This window comes from Glycine soja, chromosome 12 (genome assembly GCF_004193775.1).
Source record: "Glycine soja cultivar W05 chromosome 12, ASM419377v2, whole genome shotgun sequence".
In the NCBI taxonomy this organism is placed as follows: domain Eukaryota; kingdom Viridiplantae; phylum Streptophyta; class Magnoliopsida; order Fabales; family Fabaceae; genus Glycine; species Glycine soja.
In genome coordinates this window covers 7,701,871-7,721,249 of record NC_041013.1, presented here as the reverse complement: position 1 = coordinate 7,721,249, position 19,379 = coordinate 7,701,871, and the positions used below count along the sequence as shown (strand labels likewise).

The 19,379-nt window shown below is 34.6% G+C and overlaps 2 protein-coding genes across 2 annotated transcripts; both read left to right on the top strand.

Moving 5' to 3' along the window:
* The first annotated feature begins 297 nt into the window (after nt 1-297).
* On the top strand, nt 298-6,900 carry LOC114379915 (serine/threonine-protein kinase Nek5-like). Its single transcript, XM_028338736.1, has 14 exons — nt 298-1,007; nt 1,127-1,193; nt 1,334-1,399; nt 1,554-1,600; nt 1,726-1,771; nt 1,880-1,960; nt 2,058-2,100; nt 2,194-2,243; nt 2,852-2,933; nt 3,011-3,060; nt 3,700-3,773; nt 3,940-3,991; nt 4,084-4,713; nt 4,823-6,900. Exons 1-14 carry the CDS (start codon nt 910-912, stop codon nt 6,656-6,658), a joined length of 3,222 nt encoding a protein of 1,073 aa, XP_028194537.1. The 5' UTR covers nt 298-909; the 3' UTR covers nt 6,659-6,900.
* LOC114379916 lies at nt 6,538-8,721 on the top strand. Its single transcript, XM_028338737.1, has 2 exons — nt 6,538-6,662; nt 7,333-8,721. The coding sequence occupies exon 2, from the start codon at nt 7,427-7,429 to the stop codon at nt 8,069-8,071; it is 645 nt and encodes a 214-aa protein (XP_028194538.1). The 5' UTR covers nt 6,538-6,662; nt 7,333-7,426; the 3' UTR covers nt 8,072-8,721.
* The last annotated feature ends 10,658 nt before the right edge of the window (nt 8,722-19,379 follow it).

Sequence of the window (19,379 nt, the reverse complement as noted above, 5' to 3'; positions counted from 1 at the left end):
TTATCCTTTAAATATAGTTCCAAAATTACCTGGTTAACTTGATGGACTCCCAATACTAATTATGGCACAAACATTAGAACTTCAAACATCAAACCGTTGGTGATGTTTGAAGTGTGTCTCGTTATGGCAATGGATAACTGATGGCACTTCGCCCACGAAGGTGACACCCTTTGTATATCCATTAGTGGACACCGAGTCTTAAAGGAAGAAGAAGAAGAAAAAAAATGAAAAATAAATAAATAAATAAATTATTTTTCTTAAAAAAAACATCAATCTAAATAAACGAACAAAAATTGAAAGCTTGGAACCAGGTAGACCAGCTGTGTCTGTCGGCGAATAACCAAGCACACCCATAAGCACCCTCTTCTCTCTCTCTCTTCAAAGTCTTCAATTCAATTTGTGACATAGTTAGAAAGAGTGCGTGTGAGTGTGTCTTCAAACTCTTCAATTCAGTTGTGACGTTAGTTAGAGAGAGAGAGAGAGAGTGTATGTGTTTGTGTTGTACTTTGTTTTTCTTCCTTCAACTTGGGAACAAAGGTTGAGACTTTCAATCTTCTTCTTTGCAAATTCTGTGAAAAGCCATCATGGTTATGCTATTATTGCCCAGTGTTGTTGTCATGGGACTAATGAGGGTCAATGGAATGAAGCTATAGCAGAGTGGAGAGAAGGATAAGAAGAAACCCACATGGTGTTTGGGTTGCATATGATTCTAATCTATTGAGGAAACAATGTAGAACAAGGTTATTGCAACATTGGACGAAAAAGAACTATGGCTTGAACTATGGTTTCATTTTGAGACTTGGGAAGTGGGAAAATGGTGTGAGCTAGTTATTGGTTTTTGTTGGTTTTCTTGTTTTTGTTTGTTTTGTTTTGGGGGTTGAGGAATTGAGTGTTGGTGGATCGAGAGCAATGGAGTCTCGGATGGATCAGTATGAGATCATGGAGCAGATCGGTCGAGGAGCATTTGGAGCGGCTATTCTTGTTCACCACAAGGCTGAGAAGAAGAAGTAATAGTCACCACTTTTTGTATTTCATTGATGGGGCTACGTTTTTTTGTTCATGAGAAATTCGTTGATGGGTAGGTTTGTAAGTTTGATGACTGAAGCTTTGTTTTATTGGGTTGCAGATATGTGTTGAAAAAAATAAGGCTTGCAAGACAGACTGAACGGTGCAGAAGATCTGCTCATCAAGAAGTGAGTTTATTTTTTCCGTGTGTGTCTGCGTGCCTTGCGTGTGCTTTTTGGTTATCTCTGCTAGTAGATTTGGATCAAAATCCTGGAATCTGCTTGTTTGTGGAGGGGATTTAACTGTTGTTGTTTGTTGCTAATTGTAGATGGCTCTTATTGCTCGAATCCAGCACCCTTACATTGTGGAATTCAAGGAGGCATGGGTTGAGAAGGTGAAGACCCTTAAAATTTTTGTATAATGTAATCATAGACTTAGTTTCTTTCAGTTAATTGTTAATAGTTACAGTATTGCAATCTCTATTGTGAACTAGAAGTGTGAGAATAATGACTGTTTACTTTTCTGCTAAGCACATTCTACTGTTGCAGGGTTGCTATGTCTGCATTGTCACCGGATACTGTGAAGGTGGAGACATGTGAGTATATGATAAGACCTATGAACTAGCAGTGCCATGTGGAACTTCATAAATTTTATATGCTCAATCTGCAACAGGTTATTTATAATTTTGTTATACTTATTTTCTCTACAAATCTGCAACAGGGCTGAATTGATGAAAAAATTAAATGGTGCTTACTTTCCTGAGGAGGTATGTTTTTCTCAGGGTTGTGTGTGTATTCTTTTCCCACATGGCCACATCTTGAGTTAATTTTTGAAAAATTTTGTGACTTACATTGATATTGTTGAAATTGCTCAGAAACTCTGCAAATGGTTCACTCAATTACTGTTGGCAGTAGAGTACCTGCATTCGAATTTTGTTTTACATCGTGACCTAAAGGTATACTTGTATGAATTAAACTATATGTAATATGGTCTATGATTCTTGTCTTTCATTTGAAATTTATTAAGTCTGATTTTGTTGATTCTGTTGACAGTGTTCCAACATCTTTCTTACCAAAGATCGAGATGTTCGCCTAGGTGAGTTCACCTACTGTCTTTGATTATATTGGAGATTGGAGATAGATTTCTTAGTCTTCATTCTGAATTTGTCTGTATTTTTCTGACATATAGGGGATTTCGGGCTTGCTAAGACACTAAAAGCAGATGATTTGGCATCTTCGGTATGTGTAACTTTGGGAACATGTTGCTTTCTCCTTTGTCTTCTTTTTGCTTAAAAGACCTAACGATCCATGCTAAACTTTTTTCTATCAAGTTTCTAGCACTGATGCATTCTGCAGAGTTACAGATTAAGAGTTTTCATCTTTAAACCATAACTCTTTCTTTCTAGGTTTTGAGTGGACATGTAGAGATATAGTAAGAAGAAATCAATTCTAATTCACATATAGTCATAAATAGTGTTTTTGGACATTTCCTAGTTTTTGTTCCCTAAAACTTTATCTGTTCATGAGAACCATAAGCTTCAGCATTATTAGTTGCTAACTGAGTTTTTCCACTATTGGCCAAGCCAAGGACTAATAATATCATCCCAACTATGTTTAGTTAAAATTATCCTACTATTAAATTTATTTGTTCCTTCACGCCTTACAACTCATTTATTTTTTATATAGAAACTAGAAGCTCGCCATATTTTAATAATGTCTAGTTTCTAGAGGTTTGAAATATGATATTGCTTCCAATTTTTTAATCCATATGATTAGCGTAACATTCATAGACAAATACATAGTCACCACATATGGGATTAATAATTGCTGTAAATGTTTCTATGCAGGTGGTAGGAACTCCTAATTACATGTGCCCTGAACTGCTTGCTGATATTCCATATGGATTCAAATCTGATATTTGGTCACTAGGTATGTATGTTATAACCAAGTATCTAATACTTGCAGATTTGGTTTTGCTGCAGCTAAAATGAATTTTACTTGTTCAGGGTGCTGTATATACGAGATGGCTGCTCATCGCCCTGCTTTTAAAGCTTTTGTAAGATTTCTTCTGATTTTTTACTTTAAAATAGTTATAAATAGTATTCAATCTTTAGCAAATTCATTTAATGTAATACCCTCGTGTCAGATATGAACATAATATCTCATCTCTGCATCGAATATGCAAAGTTACATTTGCATTACAGGAAAAATAAGGTATAAGTTTGCACAAATGATCTAGAAATAATAAAACAGTAAATTTGTAAAATTGAAGTAGATTGGCAAGTAAACTTCTACCTGAGTTTGCAAAGCCACCACCTACCAGATCATCATTGTGTTTTATATTTTAGTTTTGTTATCCCCATATATGTGCTGGAGTTCTAAGTTTAAGCTTGTTTTGTAAACTATCTTAACTGCTGCTTGTTTTGCGGAATAATACTACCGAGACATATAGTTTCAGTTAGGACTTAAGCAAATGAGGAGAACCCAACCCAAAAGACTAGTCCACTAGGTGGGAGAGCCTCTTGGCTTAACTATATATAGTTTCTAGGTCATGTTTGCTTGTTAGTGGAATATGCTTCATGTGATTCTCTGCAGTAGATATAGATATTTATGTTATATGTATGTGGAGGTATTTCACCGTGGTTTATTTCTTGGGTTTTAACGATGAGATGGCATAATGAATCATATGTTTCAGGATATGGCAGGACTGATAAGCAAGATAAATCGTTCATCCATTGGCCCTTTGCCTCCATGTTATTCCCCTTCCTTGTAAGTTTCTATATGCTTCTGTTAAGATTAATATTCCTTTGTATACTACCCTTTCTGATGAAATCAGGTTTATGACAGTGAGATACCTGCTACTTGTTTAATTGTTCAACATCTTTTTTTTTTCCTCTCTGCTAAGTATCGAAGTTGTTGACTACTATAACTACAGGAAAACACTGATAAAGGGCATGCTAAGAAAAAATCCTGAGCATCGGCCAACAGTAAGCCACTGTTGAGAATAAATTTATTTCCAATGTGGAAATGGTTTACTATCATTGCTTTTCCTAAATATCCTCACTTTAAATTTTCACAGGCATCTGAGGTGTTAAAGCACCCTTATTTGCAGCCTTACTTGGATCAATATCGTCCATCTTTCAGTCCTCCAACCTCCTGTTCTCCTGAAAAACCAATTTCTGCTGTCAATAATCATCCAAAAAATATGGCTGAAAGTCAAAACAGTAATAGTTCAAGTAGTGACAAAGATAGTTTGATGTCAAATGAGAAAAAAATTGCACCAGCAGGACCGAAGTGTTATAACAAAGCCATTGAGACGGATCAAATATCAATTGATGATGATGGCTCAGAGGATGAAAGTGGCTCTAGTAATGCTAATGCCAAAACAGCTGAGCAAGAGGTGATGAAACCATCTAATAATGAACACCATTCTAATGTTGAATCTAAGCAGCCAAAAACAATTAGAAATATAATGATGGCATTGAAGGAAGGAAAAGTTAGAGAAGCAACTTCTCCAATGAGAGGCAACCGCATAAAGCCTGGAGGCATATCAACGCAAAAAATAAACACAGAGACATTGTCTAAATTGCCTAAGCCTACTTTTATTGCTCCTAGTATGAAGCCTAATTTAGAATCACCTGCTGCACTTGCAAGGGCAAGTCCTGACCCTGCAAAAAGAATGATGGGTTCACATTATCCAAAGCATCAGGTACATTATCATTTGAAATTATCTATGTCGCCATCTCTTTCTATAGATTTCCTCAAGACATTGAAATTTATTTCTGATTTTCTGGTATTTTATTCCTATATGCTGGCAGATTCTGATGACAGAAGCCTCACCAAAAGTTAAAGCTAGACATGATTTGACTCCACCATCTGCACTTGCCAAACAAGTAGAAGGAGATGGATTTTCTCCCAAGCCAAGGCAAAGGACTCCTCCAAGCTCACTTAGAAGACCTTCATTTTCTGGAAGAATGAGGCTGGCTGGAATTGATGTTCCAAATGCAGCAAATGATACTGGGAAGCTAGGCTCAAATAAAATAATCCAGGAACCTGAGATGAGCCCTTGTCAATTGGCCAATGGCAATGTACCACATATTTCAAGACAAGTTACTAGAGAGCCTCAGAAGGCTTTTGAAAGAAGTTCCAAAGGAATGCAAACAGACAGCAGCAATTCTGCCTCATCTTCAGTTTCTATCAAAGGATGTGAACTTGCTGATGATGCAAAAACTTTCATTGACATGAGAGAGCAGATGCTTCCTAATCATGAGAAAGTAAACCACATTGTAGGTGTTGAAACATGTCCTGATAGGAGCCCACCTACAACTTGTGCACATTGTAAGATGGCTGAAAAAGTGCCTAAAGAAACCTGTGAGGTTACCATGAATTTTCAGAATACCATAAGTAGTAATGAGAAATTGAGTTCCAGTTTAACTCAAGATCACCGTGTTGAGGATTCCAAGGTAACACTTGCTTCAGAATGTGATCTTGTCATAAACCAGACAACTATATCTACTACCACTAGCTGTGATAAGAGATCTGTAGACCCCTCTGCTGGAGCCACCAAAGAAATCAAAGAATTTCAAGATATAACCAAGGAAATTCTTTTAACCAAGTCTCCTAAAGAAATCAAAGATTTTCAATATATTTCCAAGGAAATGCCTATGATCAAGTCTCCCAAACAAGCACCTCCAAGTTCTGGAGAAAAGTCTGTTCATGTAGAAGTTAGTCCAGTAAGTGAACCAGATATAGTTAGCCAGCCAGCACTTGGATGTAAGTCCCCAGGTGATGACAAATTCACAGTGAGGGAGCGACTGTCACCGGCAGCTGAAACTGTTCCTGTGGTTGCCACTACTAAATTATCAAGCCAGAAACCGGCGGCTGAAACTGTTCCTGTGGTTACCACTAACAAATTATCAAGCCAGAAAGTTTTGCACGAGAAAGTAACTTTGCTGCAGAATCCAGCACAAGAAAGGCACGATACTGGCCATCTTCCTCCAGCCTTTGATGATGTTATCCATGTCATACGCCACAGTAGTTACCGTGTTGGAAGCGAGCAACCAGTTAAGGAATCTGTGGAGATGGGAGTTCAAAATGTAGATGTTGGTAAGTTCATCAATGTTGTGAGGGATGATTTGGAAATGAGGAACATAACCTCTCCTTTGACCACCCACAAATCTTCAACTTGCTCTGATGCTGCAAGCTTGAAATCAGACATTTCTGATCAGCTGCAAATGAAGAACTTGAACACTCCTCCAATCCTTAAATCTTCAAGTTTCTCTGATGCTTCGAGCATGAAATCAAGCATTTCTGATCATCCTGGTCTTAAGGAGCAAGATGTGAGTAACCCTTCTCCTATAGTTTCAGAACCTGATTCTGCAGAGCTCAGTAAATGCAACACTCCCATGAATGAAGAGAAACCACCGGCGGCAAAGGAAACATTGGATGTGAAATCTTTCAGGCAGAGAGCAGAGGCACTTGAAGAACTCTTGGAGTTGTCTGCAGAGTTGCTGCAGCAAAATAGATTGGAGGAACTTCAAGTTGTTCTGAAGCCCTTTGGGAAAGACAAGGTCTCCCCAAGGGAGACAGCCATTTGGTTAGCCAAGAGTCTCAAAGGAATGATGTCTGAGGAAAGTGGGGGACACTCTTCATGATGAGGTATCTCAATTCTTATGTGACAAGTTTCACTTGTATTTTATATATTTGAAAATTTGCTCTTAAATAGTTATTCAAGTACTACTTGAATTCATAAGAGAACATAATGGCTTTGTCCCTTCTTTCATTATTGTAATTCTTTCAGTGCTTTTATGCTGTTGTAAATAGTGACCATACAAAATAATAACATCAAATTACGATCAATTGTATGGACATTCCGTGCCCCGGCATAGTTGTTTAATTTGTTGTACCAAAGTGTTGCTATGATTAAATTGAGCAAAGCAAAAAACCATAAAAAGGGTTTACTTATCAACCAGAAATAGAAAGCATACTTCAATTAGCACTCAGATAAAGAATCTTCATATGCTGGATTGGAGACAAATTGGAATGTCATGTCATCATCAAAAACTACTTAATTAGTTATTAACAGAATTGTTGACCTTGCATAAATTAGGTTTATAGCTTTTATTCCCTCATTTCCGCGTAGTTTCCTAGATTCCCTCATTTCCTAGAAGCATCGTGGAACCTTCCTCTTCCTTATTGATTATACGTAGTATTTTGCTATATAAAGATCGCACGCGTTTTACTGTCCATATATGTTTTTTTTTTACGTTTTTTTCATTCCTCATATACTCCTTTTTTTTTTTTTTCTATTTCATGATCACAACAACAGCTTCACCTTCATTCACAACAGCACCGAGCCAAAACTGCACCTTCCAAAATTTCATCATTGATTAGACAAACCCTTCTACCAAAATCCAAATCAAATGACTCCAACTAACAACACCCCGACAACAAGGTGCTGTGGCAACTCCTTTTTCCGCAGACTAACATTGGTGTTGGTCTCCATCTTTGTTATCATCATGGCCATCATCAGCATAGCATGGCTTGCCATGCATCCGCATGACCCTGGTTTTCGGTTGACATCACTTTCCGTGACCAACTTCGCCCTCTCAGATTCGCAGGTACGAGGAAAGTACGAGGTTGGACTAACCATAACAAACCCAAACAAGATCAAAGCACAAGTGGTGCTTCACCGTGCCCACACGTTACGGCTTTATGGCGAGGAGTGGCACTCCATGGCTGCGGTGCAACAGCAACAACAAACCGTGTTCATGGAGAAGTTTACCAACAAGAGTGTGAAGGTTGACATGGAAGTGAGGGATTCACGCCAGAAGGTGGTTCCTGATGTTTTGTTTAAGAACTGGACCAAAGGGGTGGTTAACTTCAACATGGTGGTCTTGGGTGTTAAGGTTAGATTCCAATCTGGAATTTGGCCAAGTATGGATAAGTTATTTGATGTTCAGTGTATGAATCTGGATGTGGAGTTCCTCTCTCCAACAAAAGACACTGGCAAGCTTTTGGGTATAGGGAAGAACTGCCACACAGTGAATGCTAGAGGGACGGCATGATCCAGAAAGTAGTGCAATGCGAAGAGTTTAATTTATATACCCTGTTGTAACTGTAAGACATTTTTACATAGAACATTCAATAAGATTTAATTATGTTATCACGCCATTTTCTTAATATGACGTGATGATAAAATAATTTTTTATTGGATGTCGATGTAAAAAATATATTTTACACTAAATTAAACTCTTCTTTAAAGTATTTATTCTTTTGGTTCATAGTAAAATAGTATATTAGATATATAGATCAATTGTAGTGGTGGTGGGTGTAGCTAGTTTGAATATGATACGCAAAAAGTTAGTAAAAGATCTGGTGACTATGGACTACCATGTTTAAGATCGAAGTTTGAATAGGATGAAATGACAAGAAGAAGAAGAAAAGGCAATCTAATGCCTAGATACTTGTTATAAGAGAAAGGATATTGCATGTACATTATCATGTTAACTTTAAGGTGTTACAAGTTGGAAAAAAAGAAGAGTGTGGGGCCACAAATGAAGAAACGGCAGAAGTGGACGATCCTCATTTTATTTTCTTTACTTTGTTTTATTGAACTTAAACATCATGTATGTATGTTGCTATATGGTTGTTGAAATTGTATAGCTAGCTGCAAAATGTAATGTAGTTAACTTGAGAGAGAGGATTGCTATTTGTATCTAAAATCTATCTATTATGTTATCGGTTAATCGATCAGTTAACTATAGCACTCTTTTTTTTTAAAAAAAAAAAGTTAATTAACTATCACTCAGAAAAACATGATAACATTAATAAATGAATACAGTATTAACAAATAAGTACTTTTCATAGGTACAGTACAGGTGTTGTTCAGGTGGTGTTCAAATGAAACTCTGCTTTTGCTTAGTAGCAATAGCATAAAATTTGTGTGCTAAATTCTAATATATTGCTTTTTTATTCGGGTGTTATGGAATATGTGTAGTGGATCTTTGAAGTTTCCAGGTAATGAACTCAACATGACGCACCGGAGTTTGGAGAATCTAGATAGAATACAAGTTCTTTTGGAAACGTTGTTTTGTAAAAAGGCTAATAATTTAATATACCTGATCGTTGAGACTTAAACCTTATATATAGTGTAAGTATTTCATAATTCATACACTTGAAAAAACACGTTAAAGTTAAACTTTGGGTTTCATAATTCCTCCAATAAGTGAAAAAGAATTTTGCTGCAAACTACAATGTATACACCGGAGGGAACCCATAAAAAGTTAAACGTACATCATAAATATTAGCAATTCCCAAACATGAACAAGAATTTTTGCAGTTTCATTCTTTTAACAAAATTATATAAATGAAGAATCTATATATATGTTTATGTATAATGTTAAAGTGCTTTAATTGAAGTAGCCACTTGACATTTTTCTAAATTGTATCTTTTAAATTATTTAATTTATTTATATTTCATTTATTTCGTGTGCATTGTGTTGACTTTTTATGTTTCTACCTTTTTAAGTTTTAATATTTTTTTCAGAATTTTTAATTCTTAATGTTATAAATATTAATAAATTAACAAAAACTTAAAATTTGAAATGTTGAAAAATGAAAGTGACGAAACATATATATAATAAATAAAAATTACTAATAAAAGATTTAAAATTAAAGAGTTTTAAATAAATAAAAATTTAGAGAAAAAAATCACGGGACAGTTTTAGTAAGGACTTTTATATTATATACCTAACAGATAGAGAGATAAAAAATATTAAATTAAAAAATGATAGCTTATTGCAAAGATATAGGCTTTAGTTAACATAGAAACTTCATATTGAATCAGAAGTAAAACTTCACAAACAAAGACTAGGAAAAAAAAATACTAGTACATGGGCTAAGAACACAAAATAAACATCTTCTGGAAACAAATTAATTAGTCAACACTTATTTTATTCTAGTTAAGTAAAAAATGAAATAGAGGAGATAAAACAAGAAAATAAATAAATAAAATAGAAAGAAGTGTTATTTGGATAGGCAAGGATATGAAGGAACAAAAGATACAAAAAATACTCTACTTATTTAAATGAATAGAATAGAAAATAGAAGAAAGAAAGAAATTGTAAGAAAAAATATACAAATAAAAAATTATGTGACTCTAAAAAACTTGGGAAAAAAAAAACATAGCGATTTCCTCCCCATTTCATGTCTCTTGGGCGGAAAATGTTTTTGTGGAACCCACCAATCTTATTTCACCCCTTACGTTTTTTTTCCCTCTCTAATTTCATTTTCCTATTTAATATCACCCAAGCAGGCCTTGGTACCACACATACTTTAGAAACAACAAAGAAGCATAGTACTAGTATAATTTACAAAATACTAATAAAAAAAACCCTATTTGTCTTTCATACTATACTATTTACGCTGTGGTAATTCATAAACGCATTTGCATCGCTATTGTTGCTTTCCTTTTCACCTCAATTTCATCATTTGGCGTATATGATCTTATATGGTTTGCCCCACTAGTCTGTACGCTCCACAAAGTCTTTGATAACGCGTGGGATACTGAATTAGATTATGAGAAATCAACCTTCATTTTTTTTAGTTGATGAATTGAACGATTATACTGATCTTCTTTGAACTGAGATCCCTATATAAATAAATAAAAAAAGAAGCTAAAAACAATAGCTAATAAGTGACCAGATGAAATATTAATACAGTAAATAGTGATCAAGATACTAATAACAATTCAATTCTCAATCATAACTATAAAAAAGCTAAAATATAAGAATAATCCTTAACTTATTTTTTTTCTTTCTAAATGGAGCCCCTAATTTTTAAAAATTCTAAAATGCTCTCCTATAATTTTTCTTGGCTCATTAAATATTTGAATTGAAATGTTGAAGTTTTCACACAAGTCCCATATAAAGTGAGCATGGATTTGGTTGGATTTGTAACTTTCATAATGTGAGTCACCACGGAACGACGATAAAAAAAGATAAAAAGAGGTCTTTCAAAAAGAAAAATTGGAGGAGTCGTTACCAACGTTTATTTAAGGAAAATATCATAAAAACTGAAAAGGATAAGGAATGGTCTACAGTTTGAGAAAAAAGATTCGGGAGTCGTTTATGCACGATGAAAGTGTAAACACCCTACGCGTCCGTCATAAAGACGACAACCTTTAATTGAATGTGCTAAAAATAAAGTGACTTTTTAAATTATTTATTTTTCCTTGAGAGCATGAGTTATGTTTGTTATATTTTTTTGTTTATTTAGAAAAGGAAAGCAAATTTTTCTTTTTTTAGGACAATAGAGCCAAACCAGAAAAAAGGTGGTGTAAATAGCGAGTTCTACTTCATTTGGGCTATGCCCGAAGAAGTGGAGGTGTGTATGTAAATGGATGTATGACTAGTGATATTTATTTTATATATAATTATTTTTTGAAAGAAATGGGTCAGGCCCAAAATGAAAGAAAAAAATATATATGTGAAAAAGCTGGGGTCAATAGCGATTTTTTTTGTTTTTTTCTTCTTATTTTGCTTTTTAATATATAAAAAAAGATGGACAAAAAATATTTACAAAAAAAAAAAAATTCTAAGTCTCACTAGCAACCAAGGGTTCACCGACAAGTTAGAACGAATCAAGTAGGAAACCAAAAGAAAGAGGAGAAAGGAGTGGAGGAAGAGTGAAGGAAAGAGAAAGAAAGAAAGAGATAAGATGAAAGAAATAAGAGGATACCCGGAGGTCCCTCCCCCTTTCCTGACTATAATGTCAAACAACGCGATGTAGTGAGCTTCTTTCATCTCATCAAGATTTGTGTCCTTCTTATTTTCTGCGTGTTTTCTGTGTTTATGTGTAATTTTTTTCTCTTATGTAATTGTGTGTACTTCCTCTTTTTATAGTATTCCTTCTCCTTATTCTTTTCTTTTCATTATTATTTTTTTCTGTTTTATTTTTGTTCTTCCTTTCCTTTTTTGTTTTTTTTCTTATTTTCTTTCTTTCCTTTTCTCCATTTTCTTTTCCTGTTCTTTCTATCATTTGTTTTCTTTTCCGGTTGTCTTTTATTTCCTTTTATTTTTGTTTTTTTCTTTCCTTTTTTTGGTTTTCTTTTTTTTTCTTTTTCCCATTTCTTTTTATTCTTCCTTCCCCCCTTTTCTTGTTTTCTTTCTTTCCTTTTTTCTTTTTCTGTTTTTCTTCTTCTTTTTTTCATTTTTTATTTATTTTTTGTTTTTATTTTATTTGAATAACTTGTCCAGACATAATTAGGGTCTAGCAGCTACTTCTCTTTATTTGTCTTTTATTGAAAATAAAAGATAATTAAAGACAATGACATTAATTCTGTTCGGATGATCCTTTGAAAGGTCAAAACATGAGAACGAATAGTCTTTGGAAACATCACAACTGAGGACTTTGAATCTATGAAACATAAAGCAGATGACTTGAGTCTTATGAAACTAAAAAGAAGGACGTTGAGTCCTATGAAACATAAAGTACAAGACGTTGAGTCCTATAAAACTAAAAAGGAGAGGACGTTGGGTCCTATGAAACTAAAACGAAAGACATTGAGTCCTATGAAACTAAAAACAAATGACATTGAGTCCTATGAAACATAAATTCGATAAAAAGGACGTTAAGTCTTATGAAATATAAAGCAAAGGATGTTGAATCCTATGAAACTAAAAATGAGGATGTTGAGTCCTATGAAACTAAAAACGGAGGACGTTGAGTCCTATGAAACTAAAAAAGGAGGATGTTGAGTCCTATGAAACTAAAAACGGAGGACGTTGAGTCCTATGAAACTTAAAAGGAGGACGTTGAGTCCTATGAAAGTAAAAACGAAGGATGTTAAGTCCTATGAAATTAAAAATAGAGAACATTGAGTCTTATGAAACATAAAGTAGATGATGTTGAGTCCTATGAAATTAAAAATAGAGGATGTTGAGTCCTATGAAATTAAAAACAGAAGGCGTTGAGTCATATGAAACATAAAGCGAAGGACGTTGAGTCATATGAAACAGAAAGCAGAGGACGTTGAGTCCTATGAAACTAAAGACATAGGACATTGAGTCTTATGAACATGCCAACAGATACTGGTACACAGAGGCTTAAACTCGTAAGAAGGTGAGAGGTTGACTCTCTAAAAGTGTCATTCATCCCAAACTCAAATAGGAAAACCCTGGATCTCAGAAGCTGGCATATGTAGAGAAGACTATGCTCTTAAAGCCTGACATGCAACATATGAGTTTTGGAATGCATTATGATGAATGAAAAAAGGCATGCAAACTTCACGATCAATGTAGGCTTTGTACCCAGTAATGCAATGCAAAAGGTTTTTATTCATGAAAATTGTGCAATGTTGCATGGCATTCTTTTTTTTTTCTTTTTAAAAAACACATATTGACTATCTCTTTTAAAAAGTTGTGATGATTCATGCAACCTCATCGTGTCTTTTGTTTGATTCAACTACTTGGCAATTTTGGATGACGACAATAGACCCATTTGACACTTAATCAATCAACTAAAATATTGATTCCAGGGTTCATGTGACACCCTCTACCCCACACATATATGTACTAATCATAAAAAGGAATAAGAAATCAGAATTAATTAAAAGTTTTTAAAACACATTTAAATAAAAGCATTTCGTAAGGGTAAAAGGATCGCATTTACTTCACTATTACCAAATAAAACTTGTTAGAAACATTTTTGGCTTAAAACATCATGTAATTAAACAAAACTCATGCTCTAATGTCACATTCTATCAGAGCATTATATCTCGACATCCTTTAGCACAAGGTTCCTTAAAGCAATTCACCTAGTCATCTGCTCCCAAGAACACAAAGTTTGAGATCATCACAGGATCCAAACACAAACAACACACGGAGAGTGAATTATCACATTCCTAACTAATAGAAAGAAATAAGACAACATTTAGATATACATATCATATAAACGAAATAAAACTTACTTAAATATAGCTCACGTCATTCCACCACTTTGTCGCATAACATCATATCACAGCACAACACGTTTCATTCATTTTCAAATTATTCATGTACTCGAGGATCAAAACACAATATCACTAAATCAATCAATATCGACCAATTCACAAGTGTTATGCAATAGATATACTAAGACTCAATCCTATATGCAATGTGGTATCATGTCAGTGAAAAACCTCGTTGGACGCCTAGAAGTACATGAAAAGACAAATCACACACTAGTAAGTCAGGTCACTTTCACTAGGTAAAATCATAGGGAGACCAGTCAGGGTCACGCTGTTTTACGAGAATGCTCCAACTATGTGGGATCGACACAGGCTTAAAGGAGCACTCAAATCGGGTGTGTTTACCCCCAAGGCCTAGACTCCGAAGAGTCCGTTAGGGTCTCTCCCTCCTAATTCAGGTCCAACCCAAAAAAACATTTTAGCACACAAATTCTATCTATGAACTGTACAAAACACATGACTCCTCAATTGTTCTCAAAATAATTTTATCTCATCACGCTTGTGATTAAACTCGTCGGGTCCCCACAGTGGTTCTCATCACAATACTCATCGCCCTTAAAGGGTCTTATAGTTGTGTGATTATACGATTCATAGCTCACGACTTAATGCACATAACATCTCGATGCACATATATAGTACAAGTCAATACATACTCAATTTATCACATACATTTGGTCTCAATCACAATGGTACAATCCCAATTTAACATGTTATCACACCTTATGAATCACATACATTTTACCTATGAACTATGCAATACACACAACTACTCAATTGTTTTCAAAATAATTTTAATTCGTGGAGTCTCAAAGTGATTCAACTCGTCAGGTTCCCACAATGGATCCCATCAAAGTACTCGTCGCGCAAAAACTTGTCACCCTTAAAAGGTCTTACAATTGTGTGATTGCACAGTTCATAGCTCATAACTCAATACATACAATATCTCAATACACATGTATCTCACCATTCATCATAGGTTCAATTTGTCACTTACTCACAATTTGAATCACCATTTCATAATCTCAATATAACAATTTATACAAAAATTTTCTCACAACATGGGGAGTAAAACCTCTCAAATAATTTCACACAATCATATTAAAATCAATGAATCAAAATCATAGGTCAAAAACATGAAAACATCAAGAGCACTCAAGTTTATCAACCAATTCACATCAATTGGTCCATCAAACACAACAATATTGTATTTATAATTGTAAAGGCAAATTATAATTCAATAAACATCCCAAATTTCAAGATCCTTTTTGATAACCTCTCTTATAGTCTTTTTGGGTCTTCCTCTGCCTCAAATTGTTTGTCTTCTCTCCATCTGGTCTACTCTCCTCACTACAGAGTCTACCGGTCTTCTCTCTACATGCCCAAACCACCTAAGTCTATTTTCCACCATCTTCTCTACAATAGGCGCTACTCCAACCCTCTCTCTGATAGCTTCGTTTCTAATTTTATCCTGTCGAGTCTTACCACACATCCACCGCAACATCCTCATCTCCGCTACACCTACTTTATTCTCATGTTGGCTCTTGACCGCCCAACATTCTGTTCCGTACAAAATCGTCGGTCTTACCGCAGTCCGATAAAACTTTCCCTTTAGCTTGATCGGTACCTTTGCATCACATAACACCCCCGATGCTTTTCTCCATGTAGCCGACCCCACCTAGTGGGATAAGGCGTTGTTGTTGTTGTTGTTGTAAACATCCCAAATTTAATCCTCTAAGGATCCCTACACATGTTCTTCTAACCCCAATTGCGATAAACTCACCTCTTACCTCTAAGAGGGCTCAAGTGTGTATTCCGGTAGCAATAGCAGCATCTCGAGTGGTTTCCTCAGGTTTCTCAAGCTTTTTCTCTGGTTTCTTTGCTAGGGTTTCCAAGCGTTAGAGAGAAGGAGAAGAAATTGAAGCCTACATTTTACTGTCTCCGTGTGAGGGACATTTATTTCTCTATGGACATTATGTTTCAAATTCCAACGGTGAAGCTATGCTAAAATGGGTACAAAAGGTGGTTTCCAAATTTCAAACCAATCCAACGGTTAATGAGTCTGAGATCATAGTTTTATTGAGACAATTTTTGGGTCTCTGCAAGAAAAGAGAAAGCTAGGATGCGAAGGTCATTTATCTCACCCCATACATGTTTTTAAAAATTCCAATGGTGCGAATGTTAAAATATGAGTTTTGAACGTGGTGTTCAAATTTCACGACGATCCAACGGTTAGAAAGTCCAAGATCGTCATTTTACTAAGATAGGTTTGAGTGTATGTGGAAAAAAAGAGAAGGTTTCGAGGAGAGGAAGAAGGGAAAAGAAAGCGTAGAGACGTATCGTCAGTCTAAAAAATGACCTAGCATGCCTCTCTATTTATAGCTAGGCTACTTTCAGCCTATTATTTACTCTATTTTTTTATTATTTTATAAATAAAAATTCTATTTTATTTCTTATCAAATGAATAAATAAAATATTCTTTTTATTTTCTTTCAAACCATTATTTTAATAAAATTATTTATCCTTATTTATTTAATTATAAAAATCTCATCATTTTTTCTAAAAATCTATTTATTTTTGAATGAAAATCATTTTTAATTTATTTTACGAAAAATGGAATGTTACAATTTGCCCTTTTCTTTAGTGATAAACCTAAGTCTTCAAGTGACAACGATAACCTTGCTAGACCTATTGAATCTTAGCACCAACCATCTTCGGGGGCCAAGGGAAGCGAGACTCATCCTCCTTCAACAAAGGGGACCCAAGAGACTAGCACGATGGAGGTCCTGGTGGATCAAGTTCAGAATGTGGACATGGTGAATTCTGATGATAGAGTTAATGCTGATGTAGAGCCTAGGCCAACGAAAGCCACCCCTTCTCAAATGACTTTATGAATTTTATGAGTTGGAACTGTAGAGGGAATGCAAGTAAAGGTTTCGTAGCCTTACCGTGATATTAAAAGGGAGTATAAAGTTTTGCTCATGTGCCTTTTGGAGACACATTCTGGTGGTTCTATTGCTTGGAGAAATGCAAATAAATGTGATTTTTTATAAAATTTTTGTCAAAGATGCCCAGGGTCAGGCAGGGGGAATCTAAATCTTGTGGGACTGCAGTTGCCGGAAAATTGACTTTGTCTGCCATAATAGTCAATTTGTGCATATGCGTATTTCGGATGGCAATTCTAGAGTATTGTTGTTAACTGTGGTGTATGGTAGTCCCCATTATCAGGCTAGCCAAACACTTTAGGAGGCTTTGATTGATTGTGAGGACTTATATGAATCGTGGGTCGTCATTGGCGGTTTTAACACTCTTTTGAATCCTCATGACAGAAGTTTGGCCTTGACTAAATCAGACACTCGTGGGATGAATAATTTTGGTAATGTTGTGGACCAATGCATGCTTATTAATGTTGGGTTTCAAGGGAACCCTTACACATGGAGACGCGAAAATCTTCATCAAAGGTTGGACAAATGCGTCATCAATATTCAATGGAGAATTAAATTCAACGAAGCTTTTATATTTCACCTCCTGAATTTCAAATCTGACCACAACCCTTTGTTGGTTAAGCTCTCGCGGAATGGTCTTCCCAATAGGCAAAGGCATCCCTTCTAGTTTCTCACATACTAGATCACTCATGAGGACTTCGAAAGATTTATGAAGGACACCTAGAGGAGGGACATCCCTTGGGACCAACAGATGACTTCTCTTAAGAGGGAACTCCAAAAATGGAATAAAGTTGTCTTTGGTCACATTTTCAGCAAAAATAGGGAGTTAATTAGGAAGCTCTAAGGCATTTCTAATACTATGCAATTTCATTCCTCCCCTTCCTTTTGGATCAGCAACAAGATACTTGGAATCAGTATCAGAAAGTGTTGATTGTTGATGGATTAATAAGTGAACCAATTCGTCCCAAGTAATAAAATTAAAACAGAAGTCTGAGTATCGTATCCACATAAACTTTGTTTGTACTTAGATAGATGAATATTTGATTAGTAAAAGAAGTAAAAGAAAATTGACTTCAAAAGGTTATGAGAAAAATAGTAATTTAAATTGGTAGAAAATTAAATCAAACAAGAGGAGAAATTAAACAAGAATTTAAACTAATTAAAGACAAAAAAGATGAGAAAATTCAATATTATTGTAGAAGAAATTTCAGAAGATGAGAATATTGAGAATTTAGCCTACCGGGATTACTCTTTGATGTAATGTTAATGATTTTTCTCTATTTATAATTATTTCAATTTACACTTACATCTACTAGTATACTCTAACTTTGGTCCCCCGCATGAAAAAATCTAATTTATCTATTTTTTCTCCCAAATTCTTTTGTAGAGCTAAAATAATAAAATGGATTAAGAATAGAGATGTATAACAGACCAAACAAATATCAATATATCTCTAGTGATGACTTTATTTAGATATCATTTCCCAGTTCTATTAAAAAATAGTGTTTTCCAATGCTACCCCTAAAACTTACTATGCAAATGGGTGATCAACTCACAAGCAATAATATTAAGCACAGAAAAAGATAATGCAAATATAATATTCATAAATACAACAAAAGGGTTCAGTCTCTCATTGTCATAGAAATTTTACAATCACAAGAGGGGAATATTTAGTAAATGGGAAAAAAATAAGAAAGGAAATGAAGGAATTGTCCTTCTTATAGTTTTTGCCTTTATAAGGAATTATATTCTATTGAAATTTCTATGTGTATTTTCCTTTTTCTCTATGCTTCTTTTATAGGTATAGATTAACGGACTTTTTATACTAAACTCGCCTTTACTTTCCCAAATTAGATTATTTTTCTTAATTAGTATGATTTCCTTAATTATTCTGGTTTTCTTAATTAGCATGTTTTTCTTAATTAGTTCTATTTTTCTTAATTAACTTGTTTTGCTTAATTATTCTTGTTTTCCTGAACTATCTTGCTTCTTTGGGCTTTATTTTATTCACTAAGCATCATAAATTCATCACTTTAAATATTTTTTGTAAAAAAAAATTAAATGATGCTAATTTAACAGTTATTTGCTCAAAAAAAGATTATGAGAAAAAAATTACAAATTCCTATATAATTTAACCCCAAAATATATGCATAATTAACTGTTATCATTGATGGAAGAATAACGCCATGAAATTTCATGCCTCCCCATCCCTTTTGGACCAGTAGCAAGATACTTGGATCAATATCAGAAAGTGTTAATTAAAGAAATTATGTGGTACAAAAAGTCCCGCTCGAAGTGGTTGATGGTTAGCGAGTGCAACATGAAATATTTCCATGACATTGCTGCCATCCAGAGAAAATGAAACAAAGTCAACATTATTTAGGATGAGACGAGTGACTGGATTACTCAACCGGATCAGTTGGA